At 60.4% G+C, this 15,065-nt stretch overlaps 1 protein-coding gene across 7 annotated transcripts in view; it reads left to right on the forward strand.

Moving 5' to 3' along the window:
* Window positions 1-11,241, forward strand: part of LOC119928189 (RAP1 GTPase activating protein) — a 127,774-nt gene extending 116,533 nt beyond the window's left edge. For 4 of the 7 annotated variants that reach the window (XM_038746223.1, XM_038746217.1, XM_038746224.1 and 1 more), the window contains 10 exons: window positions 692-832; window positions 2,117-2,248; window positions 3,351-3,428; window positions 5,325-5,434; window positions 7,078-7,233; window positions 7,578-7,698; window positions 8,702-8,795; window positions 9,314-9,417; window positions 10,813-10,858; window positions 11,188-11,241. In XM_038746223.1, the coding sequence (XP_038602151.1) occupies window positions 692-832; window positions 2,117-2,248; window positions 3,351-3,428; window positions 5,325-5,434; window positions 7,078-7,233; window positions 7,578-7,698; window positions 8,702-8,795; window positions 9,314-9,417; window positions 10,813-10,821 (945 nt within the window). In that variant the 3' untranslated portion in view covers window positions 10,822-10,858; window positions 11,188-11,241. The remainder of the gene's footprint in view (window positions 1-691; window positions 833-2,116; window positions 2,249-3,350; window positions 3,429-5,324; window positions 5,435-7,077; window positions 7,234-7,577; window positions 7,699-8,701; window positions 8,796-9,313; window positions 9,418-10,812; window positions 10,859-11,187) is intronic. The other 3 variants (XM_038746218.1, XM_038746219.1, XM_038746222.1) reach the window with 3 other exon arrangements.
* The last annotated feature ends 3,824 nt before the right edge of the window (window positions 11,242-15,065 follow it).

A 15,065-nucleotide genomic window follows, 5' to 3' on the forward strand; every position in this document is an offset into this window, starting at 1 on the left:
GGAGGGTTTGAGAGTGGATGCTCTGACTTTTCTACCCATCTGCATGCCCCCCACCCCCGGCTCTGGGCACAGCGACAGTTGGCACCGTATTTCTCTGCCCCCTGCCACAACCCTTCCTCCCCAGATTGGCCTCCTCCCACCCCCGGGGTCCCGTCGTTGTACCCCACGAGGTGTTGAGACTTCAGAGCAGGTCCTGGGGCTTTGCCCACAGCCCTGGGGCCCCCAGCCTGAGCCGGGAGTCCATTGTCTTCCTTGGTGCGAGGGAGGGTCCCTGGGGTCCTGGCATCCAGCCCTGGACCTGGGGGTCCCTCTGTGGCCCCTCCTCCCCAGACCAGACCAAGTGGAAAGAGGAACAAAGGCCATTTCCACCCCATTCTCCACCTTCCTTTCAGCTCTCCAGCTGCCTCTCCTTTTGGTGCCCCCTGCCACCAGTACCCAGTCAGTCAAGCCATGAGCCAATCCATCGTACCTCTGGAGCGCAGAACATGTTGCATGCACAGAGCGTGTACTGTGTGCAGAACGCGTACTGTGTGCAGGGCATTCTTCACTCAGTGCTTGCAGAGGATGATAGAGCCAGTAGCCCCAATTGGTCCTTGCCCTCCTCTGACCCGCGCCGCCCCCTCCTCAGGCTCCCTCTGCCCCATCCCGTACTAACGCCCATCTCCCCACCCGCCCTGCCCCGGGCCTGCAGGAACGCACCCGGGCCGCCCTCCTGGAGACCCTCTATGAGGAGCTGCACGTCCACAGCCAGTCCATGATGGGCATGGGCGGGGACGAGGACAAGCTGGAAAACGGCGGAGGGGGAGGGGGCGGCTTCTTCGAGTCCTTCAAGGTAAAGCATCCTCGGTGGGGAGTCCTCGGGGACCCTCGGGTGGCAGGGAGGGGACCTTCCAACCCTGGGAGGGTCAGTGGCCAGCAGCCGTTGGGGAAGAGGTCTCTCTCTCGGCCCCCTCGTCCTCTTTCGTTACCCCTCCCTGGGTTCTCTGAGCCCAGGGCTCTCAGAGCGTGGCCCCAAGGGCATCCCGGCTCGGTGGGCCCTCAAGTACTGAGGCCCGGCTGTTGGGCCATCTCCTGGTCGGTGCAGCCGGGTGAGACTCCTGCTGGAGGTGGGGCAGGGGGGCACTGACCCCACCTAGCTTCCCAACTAGGGGTCCCCAGAGCGGGTAGGTGCCCAGCAGGAGGCTGGGGAGGAGTGGAGGCCGGGTCGCAAGGAGGCCACTCTGAGACTGCTGGCCGAGGGCTCTGCCACAGGCCGGAAAGTACCGGGGACTGGCAGGCTGAGGAGGCCCTGGGTGGCTGGGGGTGCGGGCAGGGCGTCCGGCGAGAGACTGACCCTGGGGTTCTCACGGAGGGTGGACCCCCCCAGCGGCCGTCCATTGACCCACCCACCTGTGGGGCCCTGGGGTACTCCCGTCCCCGGAGACAGTGATGGCGCAGCCAGCGCCCAAGTTCAATATTTAAACTTTTTGTTTGAACAATGGGATCAGTCCAGCTCCGGTTCCTGCCCCGGCCCTGTTGCAAAGTCCCAGATGGGGGCAGGGCAGGGAGTTGCTTTCCTCTCTACAGCCGTAGGGTGATGCTTCCCCTTGCCCAGTGCTCCCCTGTCTGACCTCTGAGCCCTCAGAAGGCCCTTGCTGGTACTCTCACCCACCCTGGGACCGGGCTGCGCCTGAGAACCAGTCGCGCCCCGTTGCCAGGGGTCACCCTGGAGCTAGAAGGAGCGGGCTTCAAGGGCTCCAGGGGTGGGCAAGCTGGGGCTGGGGTTTCTGAGTGGCAGAGGTTTGGAGAGCAGGCGGGTCCAGGTTTCTGGGGTGGAGAGCAGGCGGGTCCAGGTTTCTGGGGTTGGGGAAGGGGGCAGGCCGGGGTTCAGGGGTATCGGGGTTGGAGGGAGCAGCCCAGGGAAGGTCTGAGGCTCCTGTGGTCCCAGTGGCAGAGCTGGGACTGCACCCGGGACCCCTGGATCCCAGGCTCTCTCACACTAGGTGGCCCCCCTCCCCCCGGCCCCTGGCCCCCGATTCAGGAGAGTGGCCTGGAGTCCTTGCAGGAGGCTTGCTTCCCCCATCCCCATGCCCCCGGCACGCTCCCCGCCACCCCCCATGCCCCTTCTCCCCTGCAGCGGGTAATTCGGAGCCGCAGCCAGTCCATGGACGCCATGGGCCTGAGTAACAAGAAGCAGAACACCGTGTCTGCCAGCCACAGCGGGAGCTTTGGTCCCAGCAACCCTGACCTGGCTAAAGCTGCAGGCATAGTGAGTGTCCGCCTCCTCCCCTGCCAACTCTGCCCACCCTGCCCCATGTCCTCCGTCCAGCATCCTTCCAGATAAGATTCCTTCATAGGGGCAGCCGACCTCCCGCCCTCCTTCCCTCTGTCCTTTTCCATGGGGCTTCTCTTCCTGCTCCCCCAGCGTAGACCCCCCACGTCAGGCCCCTCCCCTCCAGCAGGGCTCAGTCCCCTCCTCTCAGCCCCCTGCCCAGGTTAGCTAGTCTGACCGCTGGTGGGCCTGGGGAAGTCCGTCTTGGGCCCTGCAGGGCAGGAAGCCTGCAACCTGAGATTTGGGGGCACAGCAACAACCCTTCCCTCTCCTCCGTGTGGGTAGGGCCGGCAGGGAAACTTAATGGGCTCCTCTCCCCTCGGGGCGTTCACCCGTGGAGCCTCTCTGTAGCCCACTCGCCCCACGCCTCTGTCCCCGGGGCTACTTCCAGAGGGCTGTCGTGCCCCCTTGTGAAGCGCCATTCCCCCGCTATTGGCCATCCAAACAAATCCTGAGCCAGGCTCTGCTGGCCACCCCTCAGAGCTTGGCACCTTGGCAGGCCTTAAGGGTACAGCGCTCATCCCGGTGCTCTCTTGCTCCTAGCAAGGGCTCAGAAACCCTCGTCCCTCCCGCAGCCGGCAGCACGGGGCGTGAATCGGGCAAGGGGGCCCAGGCCCTTGCTGGAGGAGAGAGGCAGGACCCTTAAAAGGGTAGCCTGCCCCTTCCCCAGCCCTTGCGCTCCCACCCTCCCGCTGCTTTCTGCCTCTGGCCCCCTCCCCACTCCTCCCTGAACACGAAGTCCATCCCTGCCCTTCCCCACTGGCCCCACTCCTGCTGGGGTGGGGAGACTGGGGAATGGAGACCAGGCCTGTGGAACCCCATGGGGCCTTGGCCAAACCATGTTCTTTGCATCTCTCTCTCTCTCCTCTTCTCTTTCTGTCTTCCTCTCTCCTCCCCCATGTCTCTCCCCACTCCCATGCGTCTGTCTCTCCTCCTCTTTCTTCCTCTCTCTTCTCCCCCATGGCGCTCTCCCCTGTCCCGTCTGTCCGTTTTTCTCTCCTCCATCTACCTTTCTGTCTTTCCTCTGCCCGCTTGCCAGTCATTGCTTATCCCGGGGAAAATCTCGAGTAAACATGGACGACGGGGCAGCGCCATAGGCATAGGAACCATCGAAGAGGTGGTCGACTGGATCCCGGGCAGCTGGGAGTGCTGCTGTTGCATGCTGCTGTCTGTCTGTCTCTTTGCCTGCCTGCCTGCTCGGGGCCCATACCTGGGCATCTCCCCTCCCCTCAAGCCCCTTCCCCTCTCTTCTCTGCAGTCCCCAGGGGGCCCCCGGGGCTTTCTCGCCCCCTACCCCGCACTGTGCTACCTCGGCTCTGCAGATCACCGGTCCCTCGGGACCTTGGAGGGAGGCTTAGACCCCAGCCCCAAGCTGGGCCATAAAAGGGTCAGAGGCCCCAGGGCAAGGGCCCACCTGCCCTCAGGCCTTTCCCTTTTTCTGCCTCCCCCCCAGCCCTAGCCTGTGTCACCTTGGCAGTGCCCCTTCCTAATCCTGCCCACTTAGGGGTGGCGGAGCTGAGCTGGCCTTGTCTGGCATCCACTCCTCAGGCCGCCTGGCCCCAAACCTTGGAGCCCCAGTGTCCCCTCCCCTCCCCGAGCGCAGATCCGGAGAGGCATCCGGCCCGGAAGATGCCCATCTGTTTCCCAAGGTGGCCAGTCAGGCTCCCCTTGGTGTCTCTGCTGCTGCTGCCCTCAGTCCTCTCCCTGCTATCGCCACCTCCGCTCCCTCCTGCCCATGAGCTGCATGAGCTGACCCAGGAACCCAGGACCCTGCTAAGCTCTCCTCCTCCCCTCCATCCCTCCCATCCCCATTCTGCCTGAGCCCCCCTCCCAGCATGGCACCTTCCGGAGCCCCCTGATCAGAGGGATTAGGACCCGGGGTGGGGGTGGGGGGCTGGGACCACCCCAGTTGACCTCTCCCTCGTTTTCGGGGTTTGCGTGCCTGTGCTGACGGGGCACAGTGTGGGCCCGGCCCTGCCCGTGCATCCCACCCGTCCTTCTGTCCTGTGCCCCGCCGCCGGCTGGAAGAGCCTGGGGAGGCAAGCGTTTTTCTTTCAGCTGCCAGGGCCCGGGCTTCTGTCCGCTGAATGTGTCCCTGAGCCTGGCCCTCGGCCCTGGAGCCCGGAGCCTGGAGCCTGGCTGGGAGGAGGCCCCCGAGCTGGGACTGCAACCAGGCTGGAGAAGAGTGAAGGGGTGGGGGCGTTGCCCACCCCGTCTCCATCCCGGCTGCTCAGAGCTGCAGCCGCGGGGCCGTGCCGGGGTGGGGACGGAAGCAGCAGGGCCCTGCCTGGGAGAGCCCCTGCCTGCCGAGTCCTCCCACCCCCTCACGGAGCTCACCGAGGCCGGGACCCCGATCTTCCCGGTCTGCCCCAGCGTGGGGGGCCGGGGGCCCCTCAAACACTCTAACCCGGCTCCTCCTCCCGAATCGCCCCGGCCCCTGGCACCCCGGCCCCATTTCTCTCTTCTCTCCTTCCCCCTGCCTTGCGCTCTCTCCCCCTCTTTCTCTTCTCCCTCTCTCTCTTTTTCCTCTTCTGCCTTTCCTCTCTCTCATTCTCTCTTCCGTTGAGCAGCTAGGGATGCCCCAGGGCAGGGGGCCCTGCCAACCTCAGTTAGATTTAGCCCTGGGACCATGTGACAGAACCAGCCCGAGCCTCTGCCCAGCCCTGGCAAGGCCCATCAGTGATGTTGGTCTCCCGGTACGGCCCGGTGCTTCCCGCCACCCGCCATCCCAGGGCCAGGGGACGTGAGCTGTGGGTGTCGTCCCTGAGCCCCAGCTGCCCGGAGATGGGCCCTGGGGAGGGCACACGAAACCACAGCGACAATTCCCGACCGTTTGGCCCATGCCTCCTCCCACCCTGGCTGCCGCCGCCCGTTATCCTTCAGATTCGCCCTGTTTGGGGGGGTCTGGGCCCCGGCTCCCTTGGAGGCAGCGAGGGGGAGGTTGGGATTCTGGGACTTGGAGGACTGGCTGATACCTAGGCTCTGCCCCTCACCGGCCCTACTCTCTCTCTAGTCGCTGATTGTGCCCGGGAAGAGCCCGACCCGGAAGAAGTCGGGTCCCTTCGGCTCCCGCCGCAGCAGTGCCATCGGCATCGAAAACATTCAGGAGGTGCAGGAGAAGAGGTGAGGGCGGGGAAGACACAGGGTACCCTGGATGGAGCCCCATCCCCTGCTCTACCTTTGCCCACCCAGTTCTGGGCTCCCCTGCCCATCCCTCTAACAGCCCAGGAGCAGAAGGACAGAGCTACTTCCTTCTGCTTTCACCTCATTTCTCCCGGAGGAGTTTCCCTGCCCCTCAGCCTGTCTGTCCCCCATTCCCTCCTTTTCTCTCTCTCTCCCTCCTCCCTGCCTCTGGGTCCTCTGGGATAGTAGATAGAGCACGGGCCTTGGACCCAGCAGGTCATGGGTTCTAAACCCGGCTCCGCCACTTGTCTGCTGAGTGACCTCGGGCAAGTCACTTAACTTCTCTGGGCCTCAATTCCCTCATCTGTAAAATGGGGATTGAGACTGTGAGCCCCATGTGGGACATTGACCGGGTCCAACCTGAGTTGCTTGTTTCCACCCCAAGTACAGAGCTTGGCACATAGTAAGCACTTAACAAATACTATCATCATCATCATCTTCCCTTCTTCCCCCACCCACATGCCTTGCATTTTCTCTCTCCATCTCTCCTCTCTATGTTTTTAAAGTATTTGTTAAGCGCTTCCTATGTCCCAGGCACTGTACTTAAGTGCTGGGGTAATACAAGATTGAGACTGTGAGCCCCACGTGGGACAACCTGACTGCCTTGTATCTACCCCAGTGCTTAGAACAGTGCTTGGCACATAGTAAGCGATCAATAAATACCATAATTATTAAGATAATCAGGTTGGACACAGTCCGTGTCTCACCTGGGGCTCACATTCTTAATCCCCATTTTACAGAAGAGGCATAAAGAAGTCAAGTGACTTGCCCAAGGTCACACAGCAGACAAGTGAAGCAAGTGGTGGAGCTGGGATTAATAACAACTATAAGAAGAAGAATAGTATTTAAGTGCTTTCTATCTGCCAATTATTTTTCTAAGCACTGGGGTTGTTACAAGGTAATCAGGTTGTCCCATGTGGGGCTCACGGTCTTAATCCCTATTTTACAGGTGAGGGAACTGAGGCACAGAGAAGTGAAGTGGCGTGCCCAAGGTCACGCAGCCAGACAAGTGGCGGAGCTGGGGTTAGAACCCACGTCCTCTGACTCCGAAGCCTGTGTTCTTTCTACTAAGCCACGCTGAGGACCCGGGTCCCGAACCCCAGGCCCGTACTCTATCCCCTAGCAAGCTCTGGATTCCGGCCAGCAGACACCCCCAGTTTGTGAAGACCTCACGTTGCAGTAGGGTTGTGACCCCTCAAAGGGGCACAGCTTAGATGGCCAGAACTGGCTGCAGGGAGCCTTACTGAGGGACTATTCCATTCAATGTCCCCTTTGTTTCTCCTACCCAAAAGGGAGTGGAAAAATTCGCGGTTCGCCGCCTCCCCTCCTCACCCTTCTCCCGCTAGTTGCTGGGGCAGTGAGGGGAGGAGAGGGAGGAGGGGGCTGTTGGGGCCCAGCCACGAGGGGTAGAAGTCACTGCTCTGTGGGAGGGACCAAGGGTAACTCAGACCCCAGGGTGAGCTCGGCTCCGCAGACCGGTGCCCTCGTGGCATCTGGCCAGCTTTGCCCCCGGAGTCTGGCTCGAGAGCGTGGGAACCCGCTCCCCGGAGAGGCCTCCTGCCCATTTCTCTTCTCCCCAACAGGCCGGGCATGGAGTCGCCTCGCTGCCCTCGGGGGCCCCGCAGGGAGAGCCCTCCAGCTGGCCAGAAAACCCCAGACAGCGGGCACGTCTCCCAGGAGCCCAAGTCGGAGGACTCTTCCAATCAGAGCTCCCCGGAGATGCCCACTACCAAGAACAGGTTGGGGCGGCAACCAGGCCCAGCGCTGCTTGGGGATGGGAGGTGTAATGAAGCAGAAAGTTGGGGACTGACAGGCGCCGGGATTTGGGTACCCAGTTCAAAGGCTCCGGCGTCCCTTCTGGGTTCCTGCCGACGCTGGTTTCTCCAAAATGGGCACCGGGGGTGAGGAGGGGAGCCTCAGTCACCCTCCTCATAGCTCCCGGCTTAGGGGGAGGGTGGCACCTGGGCTCCTCTGGCTGGCCTGATGGCTCCACGTGCCGGGGGAGGGGGGGTGGACCCGGCCGCTGGCATGCGTGTGCATGCTTGCGCGCGTGGGGGTGTGCGTGTGTCCGTGTATGTTGCAGGGCGGAGCTGGTGCAGAAAGCAGAGGTGCTCAAGGAGTTCTCCCGCTCTTCCTCCAGCGCCAGCAGCTTCGCCAGCGTGCTGGAGGAGACCGAGGCGGCCACTGAGGATGACACGGGCCTGGTAACCGCCGAGGCGGGTGGGAGGGCAGAAGGGAGGCGAGAAACGTGTGTGTGTGTTGTGTGTGTGTGTGTGTGTGTGTGTGTGTGATCGTTGCTGGGGCCTGTGATTTAGGGAAGGGTTGGTGTTAAGACAGGGTATGCGATGGGGGCAGGACTGTGAGGTGCAGTAGTTGAGGGGGGCCTGTGATTTAGGAAAGGGGTAGGATTAGGGTAGCGACGTGGCTTAGTGGAAAGAGCCCAGGCTTGGGAGTCCGAGGTCGTGGGTTCTAATCCCGCCTCCGCCGCTTGTCTGCTGAGTGACCTTGGGCAAGTCACTTCACTTCTCCGTGCTTCAGTTACCTCATCTGTAAAATGGGGGTTGAGACTGCTAGCCCCATTCATTCATTCAATTGTATTTATTGAGCGCTTACTGTGTGCAGAGCACTGTAGTAAGCGCTTGGGAAGTACAAGTTGGCAACATATAGAGACGGTCCCTACCCAACAACGGGCTCACAGTCTAGAAGCAGGAGACAACAGTCTAGAAGGGGGAGACACACGGGACAACCTGATTACCTTGTCTCTACCCCAGTGCTTAGAACAGTGCTTGGCACATAGTGAGCGCTTAAATACCATAATCATTATTATTATAAGGGAGGGACTGGGGTGGGGATGGGGCTGTGTTTTAAGGAAGGATTGGGGATGGGATGGGAGGTGCGGTCCGGAGGAGGGGAGCTAGGTTTTAGGGAAGGATTAGGGTTAACGTTGGGTTAGGGTGAGGGAGGGACGAAGCTGTGAGGTGTTGGGGAGGGGGCTGAGATTTAAGGAAAGGTTGTAATTAAGGGGGAGAAAGGGCCAGGGCAGGGCTGTGGGGTGCTGGGTAGGGGGCTGCAGGTTGGGGAAGGGTTAGGGGATGGGGGGGAGGGCAGGGTGGTTGAAGCGCAGGCTGGGCAGCAGGGGCCTGGGGCGCCTGTCGGCTGTGGGTCCGGCGGAGACCCCTCCTTATGGCTGTCCGCTCTGCCCCCCAGGAGAGCGTGTCCTCCTCTGAGACGGCCCACAAGCGAGACTCCTTCGTGTACAGCACCTGGCTGGAGGACAGCGGGAGCACCGCCAGCTCTCCGGGTCAGCCAAGGCCAGGGGCGGGGGCAGGCCCGGGGAAAGCTCGACCACCTCTCCTCAGTGAGGGCGGGCAGGGGCCAGGGCCCATCCCCTGGCAAACATGGTGGAGCCCAGAGCCTTCTCACCTCCTCTCCCTCCCAACACAGCCCCAACCCTTCCATGGCACTGGGCTTCTCCCTCCTCCCCCCAGTGAAGAGGGGACCAGCCAGGAACAACCTCCCCTCTCCCCGGAAACCCTGCACTGCTGCAGCTGTGCAGATTTGCCTCCCTCAAGAGCAGGTCGAGGCCCAGGGAGCTTGGACTGACTGGGTCGAAGATCCAGGGCTGCCAGGACAGGGGTTCACCCCACTGAAGGGGAGGGGAGAACCTGGGGGAAGGCCCTAGGGCTTTGTAGGAGGAGAGACCATCTCTGGGATCTAGGATTTTGTAGGTCTCTTCTCGGGCTGCCAACTCCCCTGAGTCCCCCAGGCACAGATAGGGTTGGTTGGCACCTCTGATGCCAGCCCTCCTTCTCAATCCAGGCCCCTCACGGTCACCCCAGACAGAGGCCGATCAATCCGGGGACCCAGCGTGTCCGGAGATCAAAATCCAGCTGGAAGGGTCGGAGCAGCGCACAACTAATCCGGTGAGGGCCAGGAGAAGGGATGGGGCAGGTTGACTTGAAGAGCCCCCATTCAATCAGTCAGTCATTCAGTCATATTAATTAGACCCTTACTGTGTGCAGAGCACTGTACTAAGTGCTTGGGAAAGTACAATTCAACAATAAGCAGCAATAGTCCAGTGCTCTGGACACAGAAAGCGCTCAATAAATACGATTGAATGAATGAGTCAATGAGAAGCAGCGTGGCTTAGCGGAAAGAGCACAGGCTTGGGAGTCAGAGGTCTTGGGTTCTAATGCCGACAGCCGCCTGTCTGCTGTGTGACTTTAGGCAAGTCCCTTCATTTCTCTGGGCCTCAGTTCCCTCATCTGTAAAATGTGGATTAAAACTGTGAGCCCCACATGGAACGACCTGATAGCCTTGTATCTCCGTCAGTGCTTAGAACAGTGCTTGGCACATAGTAAATGCTTAACAAATACCATCATTATTACTGCTGTGTGACTTTAGGCAAGTCCCTTCATTTCTCTGGGCCTCAGTTCCCTCATCTGTAAAATGTGGATTAAAACTGTGAGCCCCACATGGAACGACCTGATAGCCTTGTATCTCCGTCAGTGCTTAGAACAGTGCTTGGCACATAGTAAGTGCTTAACAAATACCATCATTATTATTATTAATAAACAGTGAATTCCCTGCCTATAACAAGCTCACAGTCTAGAGGGGGCGGGGGGAGACAGACATCGATACAAATAAATTACAGATATGCACAAGTGCTGTGGGGCTGGGAGGGGGGATGAGCAAGTCAGGACGATGCAGAAAGGAGTGGGAGATGAGGAAAAGTGGGACTTTTGGAGGTGATGTGCCTTCAATAAGGCTTTGAAGGAGGGGAGAGTAATTGTCTGTCGGATCTGAGGCGGGAGGGCGTTCCAGGTCAGAGGCAGGATGTGTGCCAGGGGTCTCAGGTGAAACAGGAGAAGGTTAGCAGTAGAGGAGCGAAGTGTGCGGGCTGGGTTGTAGAAGGAGAGAAGTGAGGTGAGGTAGGTGGCGGCAAGGTGATGAAGTGCTTTAAAGCCATGGTGAGGAGTTTTTGTTTGATACGGAGGTGGATGGGCAACCAACCCACACTCACACCGATTCACAGCGGAATGTGCCTTGGGGAGCCTCCCCTTAGACCAGCTGGTCCCCAGGGCTTGTGAAGAGAGGAGAGTCACAAGCCTGGGCTGTCCCTTCCCCGCTATGGGGATTGGTCTGCTCTGCCCTGCTTCCCCTAGTGCCCCCCAGTTCTCCCCTGAGAGGTACTTCTCCATGTCCACTGAGAAGATGGAGGAATGTGGTCTCCCTGGGATGGGGCAGGGTGGAGTCTTGGGTGTGGACCACTCTGATTTGCTCTTTCTGCTCCTGTGTTGTGTGTGGGCGTCCATCAGAGCTCCTAGCCCTACTCACCAGGCATCCATGGATGTGTGTTTCCAGGTCAGTACCTCCCTCCTCCCCTCCTTCCTCTCGCAGGCTTCCCTCCTGCCCCACTCCAGCCAACCACTTCCTACCCTCTGGAAACCCGTTCAGCCCCAGCTCCCACTCTGGGGCTTCTGTCTCTCCTCACACAGTCCAGGGCAGGGGGATGGCGTGAGTCCCCAGAGTCACAGCCATGCCCCAGGCCTTGGGGGATCAGTCTCCCGACACTCTCTGTCTCTGCTGCTCCCATCACCCTCCGTGACCCCAGCCCCAGCCCTCGCCCCACCCTCATCCCCCTGCCCGCCCTTCCCCAGGCTTTTTCCCACCCACTTTCCCTCCTTCCACAGACCAGGCCACGGAAGCTCAAGCCAAGGGAGTCACAGTGTGGCCTGCTCCCCGTCACAGCAGACAGAGACTCTGTCCCATCGCCAAAGCCAGCCTGCTGAAGTCCACCCCACCTGTCCGCCCCCCCCGTCCCCCCCACCGCCGCTCTCAGGGCCCCGCCGGGCGGAGGACTGGTCAGGGCAGAGCCAGCCCCTGGAGACGGGGAGGGGGCAGGGGCTGGGCAGGGCCCAGGCCCCTTCAGAGATGAGTGCCCCCTGCTCCTGGGGTTCCCTGGCCCTGAGAACTCGTGTGTGAGTGTGTGTGAGCGAGAGAGAGAGTGTGAGTGTGTATGGGAGGAGGGGAGAGGAAGGGAGGAGTGCCACTTTGACTGCCAATGCCCCCAGCCTGCAGGTGGCTATTCTCAGCCACCCTGCCCTCCGCTTAGCATCGACCCCACCCTGCCCACCCCAGAGCCCCGGCCAATCTATATCTTGGCAGCGTGGGCGAGTGAGCTGGGGGCTGGCAGGCTGGGCTCGGGGCACCGTGGCCCTAAGACAACTGCAGGGCAGCCAGCAGGCCCTACTAGTCCAGAGGCCCCGCCTGGGCACCTCAAAGCCTGGGCATTTCCACCCGCGATGTCCCCCCAAGGCCCAACCTGGGCAACCACCACCCAGAGATCCACTGCAGCCCCTCCTCTGGTGAAGGAGCAGCTGAGGTGCCAGGCTGAGGCCCACCTCCCTGGGTCCAGGTCCTCCCTTCTCCCAGGCCAGGGGTCAAGGTGGGCACCTTCCTGCAGCCACAGGAAGCTGTGATGTGGCAGGCTCCCAGCCAGGCGAGTGTGTGTCGCTTTCTCCACGCTATCTTGTGGCCCGCCCATGATTGCCTGGGCAGGGGGTAAGGGCTCAGGCCCGGCGTGGCCTGTCCCAGCCACCTGGCTACCACCACTCTGCTGGCTGGTGGGGCAGCTCCCGTGCCAACTTCCCCACCACGCCACAGCCCTGGGGGGTGCTCCCCAGCTCCCGGCATCAGCTTCACTCTCCCCACCCTGCTCACCTGCCACCGCCCCGCTGCCCCCTTCTCCGCCCCTGCCTGCAGAAGAGGATGCTTGGGTGCCGGCGGGTTCGATGCAGGCCCGAAGAAGCCCAGCACAAGGAGGGGCAGGCCCCGGGGTGCCATCTGAGGAGACCCACCGGCCTGCCCTGCCCTGGAGGGGCGGGCAGGTTTCGGGCCCAGCCCTGGGAGGAGCGGTGAGGAGTGCGTGGCCCGTGTTGTGTGTGTTCGTCCGTGTTTTTTAGGCCCCGCGTCCCGGCGCAGACTCTCCAGTCGGGAGACTCATTTTTTAAGCTGCAGTTGTGTGTGTGTGTGTGTGTCGGTGACATCTGTATAAAATAAAGTTCTATTTATCGCTATTGTAACAGGACTCTGGCGCCCAGCCAGCATCCCCCCTCTCCCATCTCCCAGTGCCCCCAAGGGGGAACGCTGAGCTGCCCGCAGTCCACCCGCCAGCCCACCTGTTGGTCTGGGATGGGGCAGGGCTGGAGGTGGGACGAGTGGGATGATTGGGTCCGGAGCCTTCCCCCCGACCGAGGATCGACCGGGATGCTTGTGGGCGGCTGAGAGGCCTGAGGGGACCGGCCGATGCCCCAAGCCCCACGCCACCAGGACCAGGAGGACCCCACTGAGGCGAGGTGACACTGAGTTTGAAGCTGGCAAGAGGGAGCTTCTCCAGGGGGCATGGATCCCATCCCCGAAAGTGGCAGCCAGTAGTGAGGGGTTGGGGCAGCGGGAGGCCGAGCACCGCCGGGGTCAGGGAAGAAAAGTTCCAGGGCATCTTGCTCGGGCTTTGGAGTCAGAGGTCGTGGGTTCAAATCCCGGCTCCGCCAATTGTCTGCTATTTGACTTTGGGCAAGTCACTTCACTTCTCTGGGCCTCAGTTCCCTCATCTGTAAAATGGGGATTAAGACTGGGAACCCCATGTGGGGCAACCTGATCACCTTGTATCCCCCCAGCGCTTAGAAAAGTGCTTTGCACATAGTAAGTGCTTAACAAATACTGTTATTATTATTATTATCTTGGGATAGGAGTGGGGAGGTCAGGGGAACCAAGGAGACTGCTGCAGGAGTGCAAGAGTAAGTCGGGCCCTGGGAGGGGGGGAAGCGGCTAGGGACCGGCCTTGTGGATGTGCGTTCTGGCCTCGGGGTTCCTGTGCTAGGCTCTGCCCCCCATTATTGATGATCAATCAATCAATCGAATTTATTGAGCGCTTACTGTGTGCAGAGCACTGTACTAAGTGCTTGGGAAGTCCAAGTTGGCAACATATAGAGACGGTCCCTACCCAACAACGGGCTCACAGTCTAGAAGGGGGAGACAGACAACAAAGCAAAACATATTAACAAAATAAAATAAATAGAATAAATATGTACAAGTAAAATAGAGAAATACATACAAACATATATACAGGTGCTGTGGGGAGGGGAAGGAGGTAAGGCGGGGGAAAGGGGTAAAGGAAGGAGGGGGCTCAGTGTGGGAAGGCCTCCTGGAGGAGGTGAGCTCTCAGTAGGGCTTTGAAGGGAGGAAGAGAGCTAGCTTGGCCGATTCCGGGCCAGGGGGAACCTTGTCAGACCTTGGTGACCCTCCAAGCCCCAATCCTGTCTCCGACAGTCACAGCCAGAGTCCCGGGAGTAGGAGGAGGTGTCCCTGAAACTGCTGCCACCCTCCCAGCCTCCTCCTGCCCCCCTCCCATCCTCCTCCTGCCCCGACTCTGCCTTCCCTCACCCTGGGCCGGAGGGCCAAGGGCGCCTCATCACAGGCACACGTCCAGGTGGGAGTACGTGCCTATGCACATGCACAAGGATACGCAGAAGCCGTGTACAGCATTCAGGCCACTCTTGGGTGGGGTGGGGGGGAGAGGAGGAGGAGGAACAGGAGGAGGAGGAGGAGGAACAGGAGGAGGAGGAGGAGGAACAGGAGGAAGAGGAGGAACAGGAGGAGGAGGAGGAACAAGAGGAGGAGGAACAGGAGGAGGAGGAACAGGAGGAGGAGGAACAGGTGGAGCAGGAGGAACAGGAGGAGGAGGAGGAACAGGAGGAGGAGGAGGAACAAGAGGAGGAGGAGGAACAGGAGGAGGAGGAGGAACAGGAGGAGGAGGAGGAGGAGGAACAGGAGGAGGAACAGGAGGAAGAGGAACAGGAGGAGGAGGAACAAGAGGAAGAGGAACAGGAGGAGGAGGAACAGGAGGAGGAACAGGAGGAAGAGGAACAGGAGGAGGAGGAACAAGAGGAAGAGGAACAGGAGGAGGAGGAGGAGGAACAGGAGGAGGAGGAGGATTCCTCCTGCGCCCACAAGGTGGCGTTGGGGCCCTGTGGCTGCGGGCCTGGACAGCGCGGTGTTGTAATAATGATTCATTCAATCGTATTTATTGAGCGCTTCCTGTGTGCAGAGCACTGGACTAAGCGCTTGGGAAGTCCAAGTTGGCAACATATAGAGACGGCCCCTACCCAGCAGTGGTCTCACAGTCTAGAAGAATGATGGCATCTATTAAGCGCTTACTATGTGCAAAGCACTGTTCTAGTGTTGTGAGAATCGCTCTGACCCCAATCTCGGGCCGGGCCATTCGGGGCTTGGCGACGACTTCTGCCTCCGCTGGGGAAGCAAGATCCCTGCCCTTCGGCCTGCCCCAGTTTTTTTCCCTTTTTTAATAATGATAATAATGATGGTATTCCTCCCCAGCGCTTAGAACAGTGCTTTGCACATAGTAAACACTTAATGAATGCCATTATTATTATTATTAATAATAATAGTAACATTTATTCAGCGCTTACTATTCATTCATTCATTCAATCGTATTTATTGAGCGCTTACTCTGTGCAGAGCACTGTACTAAGCCCTTGGGACGTACAAG

Source organism: Tachyglossus aculeatus, chromosome 5 (assembly GCF_015852505.1).
Source record: "Tachyglossus aculeatus isolate mTacAcu1 chromosome 5, mTacAcu1.pri, whole genome shotgun sequence".
Taxonomy (NCBI): Eukaryota; Metazoa; Chordata; class Mammalia; order Monotremata; family Tachyglossidae; genus Tachyglossus; species Tachyglossus aculeatus.